Source organism: Lampris incognitus, chromosome 21 (assembly GCF_029633865.1).
Source record: "Lampris incognitus isolate fLamInc1 chromosome 21, fLamInc1.hap2, whole genome shotgun sequence".
Classification (NCBI taxonomy): Eukaryota; Metazoa; Chordata; class Actinopteri; order Lampriformes; family Lampridae; genus Lampris; species Lampris incognitus.
The window spans coordinates 10,046,814-10,064,011 of NC_079231.1; the positions used below are offsets into that span (position 1 = coordinate 10,046,814).

The window sequence follows — 17,198 nt, forward strand, 5'->3', positions numbered from 1 at the left end:
TATACTGTATATTGTACGTATATACATGCATACTCTGTCATGTCCACCTACCTCATGTATATAAGTAACCTGCTAACATATTCAATCCAGCGTCTTTGCACTGTGCACCATTGCACGATTGCCTTCCTGTTTCACCTGTTAGTCATTCCTTGTAAATATTCCTGGAGAGTGTTGTGCTGTTATTCTACGTAAGTACACATAGAGCCACTACACTGGAGTCATTTCCATGCATGTGCAAAAAAATACATGGCCAAATAAAGATGATTCTGATTCTGACGTGTTGGGTTTGGGAAATAAGAGTAGCTGATCTTCATCACACAAAGGGAGCGAGGAAGAGCAGTTTCAGAGGGGAAGGTGGGAAACGTCCGCTGGCTTCATTTGATACCGTGAGCGCTCCGAGGCCAGACAGTGAAAGTGGGTCAGTGTCACCTGGTTGGCAAGCTATCCATCTGCAAACGCACGCACACACACGTGTACTGAGGTGATCTGCATACACACCGACACATTCAGACACATCAGGCACACACACACACACACACACACACACACACACACACAGATGCTCCACCAACACATTCAGAAACATCACACACATTCCACACATACAAAGGCACACTACACATACAGTCTTACACTGTGCACACATACACACTACCTTACATACACACAAATATTCAAACGCAAATAACAACGTACACACACACACACACACACACACACACACACACACACACACACACACACACACAATTGCACGTACACACACACACCTTAAATGCAAATGAGCACCATGCTGCTGGTTGACTCATGGTAAATTGTGATTCATGGCATGGTGAGTCTGACCATAACCCACATTAATCACAATTTCTCATTTTCCAGGTACAAACAAATGAACACAAACTGTATCTTGCTGGTATTCTGCAGTTTACATAATAATGAACACGCACTACAGCAGGGGGACAACGACAAGACTTTCGCAGCGAGGGGACGTGAGACTTGCATAATGCTGAGCGAAATGTGACAGGCACATTAACGTGTGTTACAGAGTGCTGATGTCTGTTGGGTTAAATCCGGCGCTAAAGTAGGGCTGAGTGAGTCACCGTGTGCCACTCAATGCAAGGAAAAGTGGAAGAGCTTGGGGGCGGCAGTGACGGCAACGGAGGAACAGCGCATCGCTGCCGGATGTGTTATATAGCTGGGACATGTGTAGCGCTGCATGATCGCACCGTAAGGTCACTGTAGAGCTGCACTTATCATGCTACGCCATGCATCTCAGCCATAACCGTTCTGGGGTATGTTCCCGTTTTATGTCATCATCGTCCGGTTGATGCCCCTATCCTGTGTGCACTAATTTAAACATACAGCCCATGCAGTTTTTGTATAACAAATGCATTCCTGAACCGACTCAGGTATGGTCCAAACACGGTGTATTGCCATTTTCCCTGACTTTACAGACGAACGCTGCAACACAGAATCCCTCTCTGCAAAATGTCTCCAATATTTCATAATCACACAAGCCAAATGCCTAGAAACAGCCTTCTGCTGCAAGACACGTCTCTTGACTTCATAACAGCACAACTGAACATGACACTTGTTTCATTTTCAACATCTCCCACATCACACAGTCGGCGTGGGTCCTCCGCTGATGTGTCCTAGTATCAGGGTAAGTCTTGCTGCAGGCGATGATAACCACGTCCTCCTTCCTAATGTCTCACTTGATCAAACCTCAGCGACAGAACTGCTCAAATGTGACAGTCTGAGTTATGGACAGTACAGCAGGTCAGGGGGTCAGATCAGGGCAGGTGTGTTGAACCACAGGAAAAGAAAATCTTACACCAAACCAAAAACAAAAAAATATAGGAGCTGATGATGTTACGTTAACACAACAAGAGTGTGGATGTGACGTTGCTTAATTTTGACACATAATAACAAAAAGACTGGTCGTGTAAGAAGGAAAGACAACGGAACCAGCCGTGAACAAGCAGCCCTGTCTTATCGAGTTTTTGTGTCTATTTGTTGTCCATAAACCGACACAAAAAAACACTGTACCATATTTAACTATACCTATAGACAAGTGCATGTGTGCAACAGCGCAATATTTAACCTTCACTCGAATAGTCTGCAACCTTCGCGTAAGTGTTTAGGTACAGTTCAATTATTACTGTTTAACCGCCGTTACCCCAAACCGTTTTGCTGTTGCTGGTGTGTACTGTATAATTTACTGTATAATGTACAGTATAATTTACTGTATAATGTACTGTATAATGTACTGTATAATGTACTGTATAATGTACTGTATAATGTCTACAGGGGCTCATATTATTTGGTGTAAAATGGTTCATTTATACTTCACTCCACTGTGCTCTTTGTGAATGCCACCTTGACTGCTGATATAGGTACTTATGCATGTAATTAAGCATATATGCATGCACGCATTTGCATGCATGCATGCATATATGTATATTCATAAGTATGCAAATTACATTGGGTTTAGACAACCAAAGACAAATTCCTTGTACGTGTAAACGCATACTTGGATAATAAAGCCTGATTTTAAACGTAACCCTTTATTCAAAGCCTGGTTCTGATCGTAACGTTGACCCATATGAGCCAAACCGAGACGAATTCCTTCTATGTGCAAACACACTTGGCCAATAAATCTGGCACCGATTCCGGTTCTGCAAAGCGGACCGTGCGTCCCATGCAGCCCCCCTACCTTCAATGGCGATGACATGCTCCCGTATCTGGTTCTGCAACAGGGGCTCCTCCACCCGCTCCAGCAGCTCGTAGATGGAGTAGATGTTGGGGTGGACGGATTCAAACCTCTGGATCTCAGCCCGGATGGCGGCCGAGTTGGCCAGGTGCTGCTGGTAGTTCATGCTGCGGAGCGGCTCAGTCACGGCTCAGTCCCCCGAATAAAGAGCGCTCCGAAGCCGGCCGCGTATGGAAGGAGCAGACCAGGGGAAACCTGCACGGAATTGCCGGATTTCCCCGTGAAGCGCAGTTGTTGCGGACCGGAGAAGTGGATGCCGGGGGGGGGTGCCGGGGGTGCGGGGGGACACCAGCGGTGTTAGGGTGACGCTACAGCCCCGGAAAGGTCGCAGCTGTTTCCCGATAAACGCGCCGACGTCTCCGGCTTCCCGACCCAGAAGGAGCGACAGATGTGCGGCCGGCCGGGACACCGCTTCCCCATATCCTAAAACAAAATACAAAAAACCAAAACAGGAGCCTGACGCGACCGAACGGCGTCCGTTTCAGATTCGGGTCAACACGACTAAGGCGCCGTTGTGGGCCGGGGCCATGTTTGCGAGCAGGTTGTCGAGCAGAAACGCAGGTTTTATAAATAAAAAGGCCTCCGCGCGCCCAGGCGGCTAGTTGGTTTATGCTAACGAGCTGCGCTTTGCCAGCCGAGGAGCGCAAAACTAAACGCAAAAAATTAAAAAATTAAAAAAATTCTCAAGCGGAGAAAAATCCTCTTTTTTCCCCCCAGGAAACGCCCGGGGAACGGCTCGCTGCGGGGAGGAGAATCAACTAGTCAGCAAAGCCGAACTCCGAGCAGCGGCGGCGGGCGGCAGTGGGCAGCAGGCGGCGGGCGGCGGGTTCCACAGTTAGCGGACGGCGCTGGCTGGGACGCCTGTTCGCTCCGTTGTCGTGTCGAGCGCAGGACCCGGCGCATTACTGACCGCCCACGGTCCGGATTTGGGTCAGAACCCGATTTGGACGGCGGCGGTATTTCCACCTTTTCCCCGAAGTCGGCCCGGAGGTCAAAAACAAAAGATATCCTACAGCTTTCCCGTGGACATCGTTCCCCGTTCCCGTGCGGCGAGCTCCATCCCGGGGACGTCGTTACGCCGAATGTGTTTCCTCTTGGAAAAGCGTCCGGCGCCTTGCCACTTCCAGACAGTCCCGGCTGCGCAGCGGCTGCGCATCGGCTGCGCAGCGGCTGCGCAGCCACCGCTTCCAGCGACAACTCTTATCTCTGCCCCCTTTTTTTTAAAATCTAAATAGAAATCATAAATCACAAAAAGTTATATCTTCACAAACACGACAGCTAAATATGTATACACTGCTGAAAAGCAAATGCCAGTGTTCTGCTGCTGCACACCAACGAGCGTTAAGGCATGAAATACACAGAAGTGTCAAAGATGCTCAATATATCATTTATTTATTTACACAATTACATTTATTTATACAGGATACATGCAGGAATCTGTATTCAGTTTATTAATTTTATTTTTCTTTTATTCCTGTATCAGAAATTGGCCAATATCTCTGGGACAAAATAAAAGTTTATTCTCAAGAGTTAAAAACCTATTGTTCCAACTTAATGACGGATTAACAGGATCGTGGGTTTCACTTTCCTGGGGGTTACCAGGAAAGTGAAACCCACGATTCCTGGGGTTTCACTTTCCTGGGGTTCCTGGGGTACATCTCACCACTGAGTCTTTTCACGGTCGGTCCATACCATAATCCTGGTGACATGGACTCGGTGCTGGGTCCAGGTTTCTCCCAGTGCTACTGCTGCAGAGGTGGGAGAGGTTCCCCATCAACCAGCAAGTAGTGAGCGATGCCCTCCTTCTTCCTCCCACTGCTGGTGGCCTTGATGCAGAACTCGTGTTTGTCCAACACAAAGTGCGTCTCCGTCCCATCGTCCACAAACTCGCCCTGTGGACAGATTAGACCCTTATGAGGCGAATGCGTAACTGAGGAAAGAAACTCCAAGTTATCAAGAAACTGTCTCCACTCATATGAACAATCGCTTTAGCGATCACAAGATGGACATCTTGATTTAGAAGGAGACTTGTCAGATGCTCATCAGAGAACTGCATGGGAGGGTCTCCCAACATGTTCTCCTTCATACCTTCTACCCATTGAGCTGAAGAGAAGAAGAAACTACTGACCCTGCTTTAAGTGCCACTGAGATAGTTTTAATTACTTTAAAAGAGCAACAGCCGCAATGTTTTTGTTTTGTTTTTTTTGGGAGGGCCACAAACTAATCCCAAATGACTTACATCACCTGCTTAGAGAGGCTTAAGCCACTTGTGTTGTGAAGTCTGACACTAACATCAACATTAAAAGTAACACTAACATTAACAATAACATTAACATGACATGTCGGCTGCTGGTGCTCCTGTCACACCACAACACAGTTCCTCTGTTCCTACGTCACTAAATGGAGTATGTTATGATGAGTCTTATCAGAAATGCAAATGTAGAAACAGCTCATCTGTTGTCTTCCATGTATCCATCAATACATGGCCAGATCAAGAGACTGACATGCTGGGGTTATTGGACTTTAGTTTTTACTTTGACACCAAGGATGAGAGAGCTCTTACCGTTGTGTGCATCTTCTGTCCATTGCACCACACATCCATGGTGTCTTTTTCTGCAGGGGGGCAAGAAATTAGGAGTTTATTTCCAAAATATGCTATCATGAGTTTTTAAAAGGAAAACTAAAACAACTGTACTGTACTGAAATACTGAAGTGTCTAGCAGGACTGAAGTAAGCCACTATCTTTAAGAAAACATGTTCATTTGTGTGATGTCAGATTTATTTGGTAATGTTCTGTAGTTTATAGTTACATTTACACTCAGTCATTTAGCAGACACATTTATGCACCATGACATAGTGCAAGAGAGTCAGTGGTTAGTAGATAAATTCAAGTGTTACCCACTGGCATCATAACGTGCTACAAAGTAATCATAGCATAGTAGTACTCTATGAAATAGTGGTAGTGCTGTAGTACACATGCTACACAGCACTCGCTTCTCAATAGTACTACTATATGACATAGTTGTAGTGGTACATTTACTCAATGATAATCACATAATAGTAGTTCTTTATGAAGTAGTCATAGTAGTGCATTTAGTCCATACTGTAATGACCACGGATGACTAGACTTGCTAGCCCTTGGCTAATGGGTCGAAGCCTTTAGTTGACTGGTAAGCGTAGTCGCCCGTGGTGCGGGCGACCCGGGTTCGTGTCCCGGTTGCAGCAGTTCCTGACTGTTCCCTGAATTCGCTACAAACCCTTTAGTTGATTGGTAAGCGTAGTAGCCCGTGGTGTGAGCAACTGTAGTTTGCGTCCCAGCTGCGGCAGTTCCCGGCTCCCCCCTGAATTCACTACTACACTAATATCATATCATATAACCAAGAGTGCATGCCATGCTGAGTACATGTAGTGTACTGTGTCTTAGATCATCAGAGACAGTGGCCAGGAGAATCTCAGTACAAAGTGAATTTACATCGCCACATATCAGTACAACAGACATATTATCATAAGAACATCAATATCAAGTGCAGGTAGGAGGACGCAGTAGTATTACACTGACAATAATGGTGTTTGGGTAAAGTAATACCTGACACTAGGAGTAATATTTGATGTTTCAGATTACACATCTTCCCTTAGAGACCATTTACGCCTGGAAGAGGAATATTTTTAAGTCTTTCCTGCAGGAAGGAACTGACAGTTTGCTCCAACTACTTTGGATCCAGATGACAAGAAAGTCTGGACCTGGAGCTTGTCACTTCAGACAGATCCTTCCAGAAGTAAAATGAGGAGGTGAATAAGCAGGAGTGCACATGCTAAAATGGGTTTGCAGGTAAAGTCGGTACAGCTCCCTGAATTGGCTGGTACTTCCCGGCTTCCAGCATCTAATCAGGCTGCTGTCAGTGTGAGTCCAGAAATAATCCGTGCAGACGCCCTGTGGTCAGAGCAGATTAACACTACGGTGAGTCACGCCCTCGCTCGGAGTCCATTACTGGAGAGCAGTTGGCTGTTTGGACATGACATAACCCGTGCACCTGTCTGAGAAAGACAACAGGCAGCTGTGTCAATGCCGGTGTCAAAACCTTACCGAGAACGATCCTGCAGTCCTCGCCATCCACCGTCAGAAGCCACGTCCGGGTGGTCTTGGCCCGGCGGTCTATAAATTTCTCCAGGCTCTTTCCATCAATCTCCAGGGAGTACTCGTAGGCGAAGCCGCTGATGGCCTCGATGTTTATGGTGGCTTTGGTCTCCGCGCCCCCGATGGTGAAGGTTTCCTTTCCGACCAGCTTGAACATCCAGTCCTTTCGGACGACTTCCTGTTGAAGAAGCCATTAAATGTGGTGTCATTAGAGGAAAGATACTCTGGTCATGATAAGTAAGGGCAGCGTGGGAATGACCGGGAGAGATGTTTTACAGTACAGACCAGCTGAACCACAGCAAAGACTGACTCCAACTGGACTGGTGCAAACAACCGCCAGCTTTCTCTCCTCCGAGAGGATGTCTTTTTAGTCAAGTGCAAATATATATCAACAAGAGAAATTGGCCAGATTCTTTTTTATGCACTTATTTCATAACACTATAATAGGATAAGAAACTAAAATTCACATAAAAAGAAACAACCATATGTATTTATATGTGCATATATATTGTTACAACCATGAATGTGTAGATTGGCTAGCTGGTTGGCTAACGGGTCAGACCCTTTAGCTGACTGGTTAGATGGCCTCATGGCCTCACCATCCCACTTCTGACACCAATGTAGTGAATTCAAGGGGCAATCGGGAACCACTGCAACCGGGACGCAAACCCGGGTCGCCTGCACCACAGGCGATTATGTTAACCAGTCAACTAAAGGGTCCAACCCGTTAGCCAAATGTATTATGCAGAAGTACACACACACACACACACACACACACACACACACACACACACACACACACCAGCAGTCTCCAGCATACTAACCAAGTGGACTATTTCTGTGTCTGCCCTATTTGTGGAGAGATATACATCTCTCCATGCAAGCAAAACAAACCACAAAGCAAGAAATAATATTGAGCTCAAGAAAAATGAGCGGTTGTGGTGGTACACCAGTGTGGATGTCCACCAGGACCTGAATGGAGTTACGAGAGCGCGTTAGAAACCACCAGCTGCTGTGGCCAACGACTGAATTTTATTTCCTGCGTTATAGTCACACCAAGAGACAGCTGGGGGGCCTACCTGACCGTTGATGTACACTACTCGCTTGCCGGTGGTGGTGCCGTGAGCAAACTCGATCCTGTAGACGCCATCACTCAAGGCCACCTCCCATGCACCAACCAGGTCTCCACTCAGCATCTCTGCTCCGCCGTCGGGTCACGGGCCATACACACAAGAGTCCTGCAGCAACACCAACACACACCTCCACCAAACTCACAGAAACCTCGATTCAAACACACATCTGAGGTAAACTCTCATTTCGGCGGCGGTGTGTGAAGGCTGCCCCGCTGCTGTCCTGCTACGGCTGCAGGCTCAGCAGAAAGTGCATTAGCTTAAGAGGCTTACCGGCACAGACAGAGCCACAGGTGATTAGGGAAAGCTATCCACTTTCGGTCCGCCGAGGAAGACGGAGGTCCTTCGTCTTCATCAGGTTGGAGCTGCTGCTGGGTGGAGAGGCGGTCCGTTTGCAGATGCAGACAGTAGGCAGGGGAAACAAACTATCAAAAAGTATGTAAGGTTTACGGATAACAAGACAGGGAGGTCAAACAAGGTGGTGAACAGGAAGTAGGCCAACAGTACAGTACAACACGACTACATATTGTAAACTACTAATAAGACACGTTAGTCCCTAGCTAACGGGTCTGACCCTTTAGCCGAGCGGTTAGTGACGTCGCCTTGTGGTGCAGTACACGCCGTATCGAATCCCGCACCGGGCAAGAAAACAACCGGTTACAATAATAATCATATCACACTGGTACTAAGTGAAGTAGTAGTAGTAATAGTGTATTTGCTACATAGTAAACATACCATGGTAGTATTATATTAAATAGTAGTACATATGCTACATAGTAATCCTATCATAACAGTACAATGGGAAGCAGTAGCAGTAGTACATGTTACATAGTATCCATATTGTACTAGTACTACATGTGCTACATAGTAACCATATCATAATAGAAGTACTATACTACGTTGTACTCATAGTACATGTGCTACAGAGTAACCATATCATCGTAGTAGTAGTACTACATTAAGTGGTACTAGTAGTACACGTGCTACATAGTAACCATGTCATAGTAGTAGAACTAGACTAAGTTGTACTAGTAGTACATGTGCTACATAGTAACCATATCATAGCAGTAACGTAACCGGTTATTTTCTTGCCCGGTGCGGGATCCGATACGGGGTGTACTGCACCACAAGGCGACATCACTAACCGCTCGGCTAAAGGGTCAGATCCGTTAGCTAGGGGCTAACGTGTCTTATTAGTAGTTTACAGTAGTATATTCGGTAGTACTAGCAGTACATGTGCTACCTAGTCACCATGTCATAGACAAGAGTACCCGTCATTCGAATTTTCCACTGATTCGTTCTTTAACCAGAATTCCCCCAAAACAGCAAAGAGCCTGCCGAGGTGTCCTTCAGCAAGACACTGGCCTCCTGGGGGGTCCGGTTGTTTTTTTTAGTGTCTCCTAACCAGTTTACAGTACAGTATATGTAGACACGCAGACCTCTTGTAAATATGCATATATGTACATTCACCACTTGTAAGTGCACGTATATTTACATGTACCACTTAATTAGAATAACAGAACTTCACATAACGTCGCTCATTAGATATAAACGAGTAAATTAAAGGAATAAGCTGAAAACGAAGATGTTCAATCACTTCCGACTAAGAGACAAGAATCGACCCGGGGTCAGACTTCCGGCTGTCACATCAAACTGCCGTGGGAACCCTCTGCACAGACAGGGTTCTGTTTAAATTCCCCAGAACCAGGGAAGTATTGGGACTTGCTGGAAGACGAGGCGAGGTGGAGGCTTCGTCCCCAGGCCGGACCCTGAGGAGTTAGAGGGCTTCGGCGACGGGGAACTTATATGGAGAACAGATATTTGTAAAAACAACCAAAGCCCTAATCACCAAATTATCGAAGCGTGTCTTTTAACAGGTGCATGCCGGGCATCGTGCCTCATGCCGGGCATCGTGCCTCATGCCGGGCATCGTGCCTCATGCCGGGCATCGTGCCTCATGCCGGGCATCGCGCCTCATGCCGGGCATCATGAATCACCCTGGAGAAGACATTTGCCAAATGCTTTGACACCCATGTGTGAATTTACATCCGATAAACCTTTTTTTTTGTCATCTTAATATAAACTCAACTTTGATGTGATTTTTGCACAGCTATCACAGATACATCCATTTTCACATGAATTCAAAACTATACACTTTTGGAGAACCCGTAGCGCGGCAGCTGTTGTCACATTGTTCGGCATGGGGTGACATCTAGCGGTCACTTCTGGTATCACACCTCATTGATTTTTCCGCAAGCAGATTTCGGTTTAGTTTTTGTTGTTGTTGTTACAGATTCTCAGATAGTGTTTGTCTTATTTCGCAGTCAAAAACATCTCAGCACATCCAATAACAAAGACACGGGATTGACAAAGAGTTTCAATTCAAAATCCTCCAATGTGTTCGGCTCGGACAGGAAGTCAGTCCGTGAAGACCTGACTAATGTCAAGTGGTTGGATTCAACCATTAAATGTTACCTTGTTTTTTTATTGAAAGCTTCTCTACTACAAGTCGTATTTCTTTCCTTTTTTAATGCAGTCATGTGAGTGAGTTACAGGGCCATAAAGCCTGACCCCTTATATCTTATTCTAAATACATGTAATTTAAGATATGATCATGCGTCGCAATGCTATTCTACATGTTCTCATCCCTGAATCTGAAACTCAGATGTTGGAAACAAAAGACTTGTGCAGATTCAGGACTGGCCAATAACACAATATTATTGTGGATTGTCTTACAACTGTATTGTATCAGAATGAAATTTAGATATTATAACGTGATACACTACTCTGCTGTATAAGTTTATAACAAGAATCCCTTTACCCACAAGTGTTATTTGAAACTAATTTGGGTTTGGTATTATATTTAATGTTACCAAAGAGTTCAATGTGATGAACCTCAGCTGAATTCATAAACATGTTTTATGCATGAAAATCAGATATTGTGATGCATACCGACATGATGTAACATTCCCTGTCATTATCACAATAATATTTTCCATATCGCCCAGCATTACGTACGCTATATTGCTGAAAACTGTTGTATCTCGTTTTGATTCAGTGCAGTGACCTCGCACCCCATTTAGTGAAGAAACCCTTCACTAGTGAAGAAACTCTTCACTAAATGGATCTTCACACACCCATGAACTAAGCTTTGTTGTTTAAGTTGTCAACCGGACGTCTCCTTCATGGATAGCTCATTTAATTTGACCAATGGCTACTCCAGAAAAATCCACAGGAAGTCCCGCCCCACTTGTTCAGGGTTGAGATGGACACTTGCCTATAAATGACTTAAAGTTCCACTGAATATTAATGTAAACTGACACTTACCTTCCACACTCATCAGGGACGCTCACTTCTACTCAAGCTGATCTCCCCAAAAGACAACAAGCCAACACAGATTAAAAGGGCCGAACAACCAGCTGCTTTTTTTATTATCAAATGTAAATGACTTTATTTGTGTAGCAAAGAAAAACAGACATGCAATTTGGCCCAAAAGTGCATTGTGTCAAATCCATTACAAATCACAGACGACGTCTGGGAACGACTTGATGTGATAAATACAGGAGTACAGTTCAGTACAGTCCCCATGACGTGTGGGTCCAAGTTAAATACAGTAGCGTTGGTGTGATAGCTGAAGAATGGAAGCATTTATACACAAAAGTGTGTGTAGACATAAATGTATATCAGGAATGTGTGACGACGTGTGTCCTGATGTCAAAAGAAATGACGTGAAAAATGGACGCTCCTCAGACGCCGTTCGACGGTTTGGGGAAAAGCCCTTTAAATTCCATTAACACCAGGTACGGTCGTCACAAATACGGCTACATGGCAAGTGAAGGTATAGAGAAATTTACCAAAAACTCATAACGTGGGCATCCAGGTAGCGTAGCGGTCTATTGTGTTGCCTACCAACATGGGGATCCCCGGTTCAATTCCCTGTGTTACCTCCGGCTTGGTCAGGCATCCCTACAGACACAATTGGCCGTGTCTGCAGGTGGTAAGCCAGATGTTGATGTGTCCTGGTCACTGCACTAGCGCCTCCTCTGGTCGGTCGGGGCACCTGTTCAGGGGGGGAAGGGGGAACTGGAAGGAATAGTGTGACGCTCCCACGCGCTACACCCCCCTGGTCAAACTCCTCACTGTCAGGTGAAAAGAAGCAGCTGGTGACTCCACATGTATGGGAGGAGGCATGTGGTAGTCTGCAGCCTTCCCCGGATCGACAGAGGGGGTGGAGCAGAGACCGGGGTAGTTCAGGGGAGTGGGATAATTGGCCAGATACAACTGCGGAGAAAATGGGGGAAAAATTCACAAAAAAAAACCAAAAAAAAAAAACCCTCAATGTGATTTACATTCAAACGGTCTCTTGCTGTGTCAGAACTGGCTTCAGGTTGTTGTTGGTGGACGCTAGTCATGTGACCTTTTTTTCTTCTTTTCAGTGAACCATTTCTTAGTATATTTGATATTGCCTTTACTCGACAGCCTTCTGGTACATGTGGTACACAGACATACTTGTTTTTAAGTATTTAACAAACCCTTGAAAGGTTGGTGTTGGTGAGGGAATATATCGGGTCAAACGTTTGTGGTTACCGCACACTGAAACCAAGACCAAGTCCTTTAGCAACATAATGACCGCTGCTCATCCGTGCACCTTTCAGATGTGTGAAGTGAAGGCTGCCTTCCTGCAATAGGATGATGGCTCCGGCAAAAAAACCAACCTGCAAATTCAGGATGGGAAACTGGAGGTTTGCTAACTGGCCGAGGTGGCTAACGGATCGGAAAAACCGGGAGCCGATTTTGTTGATGTACAATCCAGTAACGGCATAAAAAAACAGACCCATGTGTCTTCCACGTCTGGTGACACAGGAAACTATCAGTCACCAAATAAAGAGTCAGTGGCGTTGGCTGGTAAATCTGTGATAACATGAGAACATCTTCTCCAGACCCAAACCAAAGACCCAGCGACTCAGCATGGCCCCAGTGTCTCTCGAAATGTATGAAACAAAGTGATTTGACTCTTTACACATAAAATTTGAGTTTTGTTCCTTTCCTCACCATCAAAAAAACATATGCGTCTGCCAACATGGCTTAAAACCATTTTCTGAACGGTTAGTGTCCCTTTCTCTGTCCTACATACGTCCGACCCACCAAGCTGAACCTGAATTAAAAGTTGACTTTGCTGGGCTTTTAGAAGTTGGCATACGGTCCTACTTACTACCCCGTCTTTGTTTTAAAGGGATGGACTATGTGATGATGAAGGACTCCATGTAGACTGATCAGAGGCAGACGCCAACGGTTCAGAATGGGCCTTCTAACAGGTGTGTGCGTTTACCGCTCAGCGAGGACACAAGAGAAATAGTACCAACACTTTTTGAGTTTTTCTGAACGTGGCCAATCAGTGACGTGTATTCTGACGAACGGACATTTAATTTTCCACTTGTGAGAAAGAAACTTTGGCTTGAACCTGATTCAACACAAATTCAGAGTTTGCACAGAACCAGAAAATATAAAGTCTTGACTGGCGCTCTTAAAAAAACAAAACATTACCATTTGATGAGAGAAATGTGGTATGTGGTCTCTCAGTTTGGAAATTGAAGCAGTGTCGGTGGTTACCGCCGCTGTTTGGAGATTAACTGTGTGGCATCCAGGAAATGTGCAGTTTAACTGCAGCTGCCCGATTGGCTCAGTCCACGCGGTGGGGGGCGGGGCTTGACTTCCGCGACCTCGACATCCCACCGGGAGTACTTCCTGATTAAAGTATACAGCAGCGCTGTTTCTTCTTCTTCCCACTCGGTCCATTTTTGTCCTTGCTCTCGGCCATTTTCTTCTTCCGGACTTCCCGCATGAGGTCAAAGAAGACCTGAGACACAGAGAGGAGAGTGCCCCGGTCAGTTTTACTCTGGTGCCGAGACATTTGGCTCAGGACATTTTACACTGACATTAAAGCTGCAATCTGTAACTTTTCTCCATTAGTAAGTGGTTCATTTATCCATTTTCAACGTGGGGAAAGGTGTTGGACAGACAGTCGGTCTTCCTGTAGAACAGTGTTGTTATATAGTTGGATGTAAGAGACCGAGAGAAATAGACCTGTTGACCTTGACACTAGATACATCTGTAAAGTGTACCGTTTATATTCGCATTTTCTTATTCAATGCAGCCAATTGCCAACCAGGAAGTAAGGGTCGTAGATGTCACATTCACAGATTGTCCGTCAGTGACGTCACCAGCAGGCACAATTTCAGTGGTGTTTCAGAGACACAAAGACTGCTCAGTATTCTGGCTGCTAATGGAGTATTATCCCTACAACAATATATATGTATAGAGCAAGAAACAACGTTGAAAACTGACTGTGTCCCTTTAAGGTCTGCATCTTTAAAACAGTCACCTTGTCCACGTTGGCGCGGGTCTTGGCCGAGGTCTCCACGTACTGCACCCCCCACTGCCCTGCTTTCGCTGTGGCCTCATCAGCCGACACCTGCCGGCGCTCCTCGAGGTCCGATTTGTTCCCCACCAGGAGGAGAGGGATCCCTTCTTCCTCCTTCACCCGCAGGATCTGCTCCCTGAGAGAGAGAGAGAGAGAGAGAAAGAAAGAGAGCGATATTATCAATCATGACGTTTCCCTTTACTGTTTGCTTCATTAGACAGCGTAGTGAAGAACAAGAATGAATGATCAAGGCCTGATTTGAATCTACTGTATGATATGGCATATAGGCCTGAGAAAAACTGGTACTTGACCAAACCATTTAGCCTGCTTGGATCAATTAGTGTTGGGCCTATTGTTTGACTGACTGATTGACCGACCTGAATTCCGAGGTGGCTGTGAAGGACTCGTGCTCGGTAATGGAGAATACCAGCAGGAATCCCTCTCCGCTCCGGAAGTAATTGTCTCTGATGGCAGCGTAGTCCTCCTGACCCGCGGTGTCCAGGATGTCGATCTGGACCTCCTCCCCATCCAGAACCACTTTCTTCCTGTAGCTGTCTGCCTTGGTGGGTTCATAGTCCTCAACAAACTAGGACAAAAAGAATATAGTTAGATTTGGCATTTCAACGCAGGTTTCTTAATAGGTCTACGTAACATCTCAGCTTTCCTGAATCATGATATGACTAGTACATATCAGTAACATTAAATGAACGTTGGTGATTGAAAATAAATAAAATTATCTCCATCCCTGGATGTTGGCTTGTTATCTGCACTAGCCTTCAGTTGAATATTTGTTCTGGAGTGTAAAATGTAATTTCATCATATGCTGTGTCAAACTGTTTGACTATGAGGTGTGTCAGGTAGAGATCCTGCTGTCGGCTCACCTCATCATACATGAACTGGAGAGTGAGAGCAGACTTGCCAACACCGCCACTCCCAACCATGATCACTTTGTGAAGGACCAGAGAACCCTGGTTCTTGTTCTTCCCGGACGCCATGTTTCCGTCTCTGGTATGCGTCAGCTAACACGCACGCCGTGTTCACTGACAGGGGAGACTACTTTCTGAGAAAACCGTGAACGTGCACAGAAGGAGGGACACATACGCACAAACACACATATGTATCAGTGCACAGAGATACGTGCAGAATGGCTTTGCACAAATGTAGATATGCACACAGGAGGTACACACAAGTGCAATCAGGTTAGTGGAGCCGACAACATAGACAACATTCAGATGAGAGCAAAAGCCATAAATAGCATCCAGGAAACAAATGATGGAAAGAAAACGACCATATTTTCAGCACTGGGAAAAGAGAAAACAGCCATATTTTCATGGCACTGGAAAAAGCTTTGAGGTAAAAAAAATACTGCAACGCAACAGACACATTACCCAACTTCTGCCATAAGACAAACCCCATTGTTGCAGACACATTTAAATGGCATAACAGGGAGCTGCCCAACTGGGAGCAGCATTTCTTAATGGTAAGACATTGCCATCATCTGGATTACATTCACTGTGAATGTGTTTCAGGAAATGAGATGTAAAAATCCACTTGTCAATGACCTTAATGGCTCGCCTTCAACACGGGCTGCGGGGACGGCCCTCAAGGACACAACCATGCGGGTGCACCAACACTATCTGAGGCAGGTCAGGCCGAGTGCAACTCACTGCACGCCCATTACAACAATGCATGCAATTCCTGAAATGTGATTGATCACATCAAACTCAGATAATAAAGCACATTTCGCACAATAAGATGTTTTACATTAAATCAAACCGCACTGATTAAAAAGCAGTAAACAGCGATTTTTTTTACAAATTTTAACACGATACTTAACCTTCAATTTTGCAAACAAAACTTGAGAAAATGCGGCGTGATAACAAAATGAAAGTAACATTAAGCTTAGTGACATGTGCGGCTTTGCCCAAAGAACAGCAGCAAGTGTGGCTTTAACGCTCGAACAGCTGCTTCCTCTAAAAACCAGCTGACAAACACAAAGCAGCGAAGAAGAAGAAGAAGAAAAACCACTTCTCCTTATGCTTCTCCTGACGGCAGCAGCACACCGCACACTGGCGGGACAGACCCAGGGACGCACCGGGACAGACACGGCACCCTGGCGGGACAGACCCAGGGACGCACCGGGACAGACACGGCACCCTGGCGGGACAGACCCAGGGACGCGGCGGGACGGCCCCGCGGTCTCTCCACCCCGCTGTCAAGGCGACGCGCTCGTGGGGGTGAACCCGAGCTGAAGGGAAAGAAACTGGGTCCACACAGGAATTTAAGAAAGCTGCAGGCGGACTAAACCCGCGTCCCGCAGCAGGAAAAGCGACGGCGCTTCGCCGCGGTTCGCGGAGCCTCGACGGCGGACGGTAAAACTCACCTGTCCGAGACTTTTGTCCGCTCGGTGAAAGTTTATCCGCCAGGAAAAGTCGCTGCGGCGCGTTTTCGCCTCCTGTAAACTGGACGCAGACCGACGCCCCACCTTTCGCACGGAGCGTCACGGAGATACGCCACCGGACGTGACGTCGCCAAATACCAGCGGCTCGAGGATACAGCACGCACACAAAAAAACAGCCACTAGTCAACAACAATAAAGTTCTTATCTCTATTTTAGTCTCTTTTTTTGTGCCAACCTTCAAAAACAGAAACGAACGGCAGTTAAAACGTACAGAAAAAAACTTTTCAAGTTAATATTCACACGACTTTGTCTGCGGCGGTTCTCTTTATCGCTCACTC

General features: G+C 46.0%; 3 protein-coding genes across 4 annotated transcripts in view; all 3 read right to left on the bottom strand.

The window, feature by feature from the left end:
* agap1 (ArfGAP with GTPase domain, ankyrin repeat and PH domain 1) overlaps positions 1-3,785 on the bottom strand; it is a 186,660-nt gene extending 182,875 nt beyond the window's left edge. The window contains exon 1 of the mRNA XM_056301584.1: positions 2,717-3,785. Within this exon, the coding sequence (XP_056157559.1) occupies positions 2,717-2,879 (163 nt within the window). The 5' untranslated portion in view covers positions 2,880-3,785. The remainder of the gene's footprint in view (positions 1-2,716) is intronic.
* Positions 3,786-4,515: 730 nt separating this feature from the next.
* Positions 4,516-8,104, bottom strand: LOC130131810 (fas apoptotic inhibitory molecule 1-like). Its single transcript, XM_056301585.1, has 4 exons — positions 7,988-8,104; positions 6,858-7,086; positions 5,337-5,386; positions 4,516-4,665 (listed from the first exon to the last, which is right to left on the bottom strand). The coding sequence occupies exons 1-4, from the start codon at positions 8,102-8,104 to the stop codon at positions 4,516-4,518; spliced, it is 546 nt and encodes a 181-aa protein (XP_056157560.1).
* A 3,343-nt stretch (positions 8,105-11,447) lies between these two features.
* On the bottom strand, positions 11,448-16,940 carry LOC130131341 (ras-related protein ralB-B-like). 2 transcript variants are annotated; one of them, XM_056301000.1, is made up of 5 exons: positions 16,843-16,940; positions 15,341-15,515; positions 14,837-15,045; positions 14,421-14,595; positions 11,448-13,895 (listed from the first exon to the last, which is right to left on the bottom strand). In XM_056301000.1, the coding sequence occupies exons 2-5, from the start codon at positions 15,452-15,454 to the stop codon at positions 13,788-13,790; spliced, it is 606 nt and encodes a 201-aa protein (XP_056156975.1). In that variant the 5' UTR covers positions 15,455-15,515; positions 16,843-16,940; the 3' UTR covers positions 11,448-13,787. The 2 variants fall into 2 exon arrangements, with proteins under 2 accessions (XP_056156975.1, XP_056156974.1); XM_056300999.1 differs by having other exon boundaries at positions 15,341-15,519; positions 16,843-16,938.
* Between the last annotated feature and the right edge of the window lie 258 nt (positions 16,941-17,198).

Bases quoted from the DNA above. Each gene is read 5' to 3' on its own strand.
- LOC130131810 (XM_056301585.1), bottom strand. From the start codon at position 8,104: ATGCTGAGTGGAGACCTGGTTGGTGCATGGGAGGTGGCCTTGAGTGAT. The intron at 7,087-7,987 runs GTAGGCCCCCCA...CTTCTTCAACAG, and splicing joins TAGTGTACATCAACGGTCAG to GAAGTCGTCCGAAAGGACTG. The intron at 5,387-6,857 runs GTAAGGTTTTGA...GCCCCCCTGCAG, and splicing joins GGACTGCAGGATCGTTCTCG to AAAAAGACACCATGGATGTG.
- LOC130131341 (XM_056301000.1), bottom strand. From the start codon at position 15,454: ATGGCGTCCGGGAAGAACAAGAACCAGGGTTCTCTGGTCCTTCACAAA. The intron at 14,596-14,836 runs GTCGGTCAATCA...TCTCTCTCTCAG, and splicing joins ACAGCCACCTCGGAATTCAG to GGAGCAGATCCTGCGGGTGA. The intron at 13,896-14,420 runs GTGACTGTTTTA...TCTGTGTCTCAG, and splicing joins CCCGCGCCAACGTGGACAAG to GTCTTCTTTGACCTCATGCG.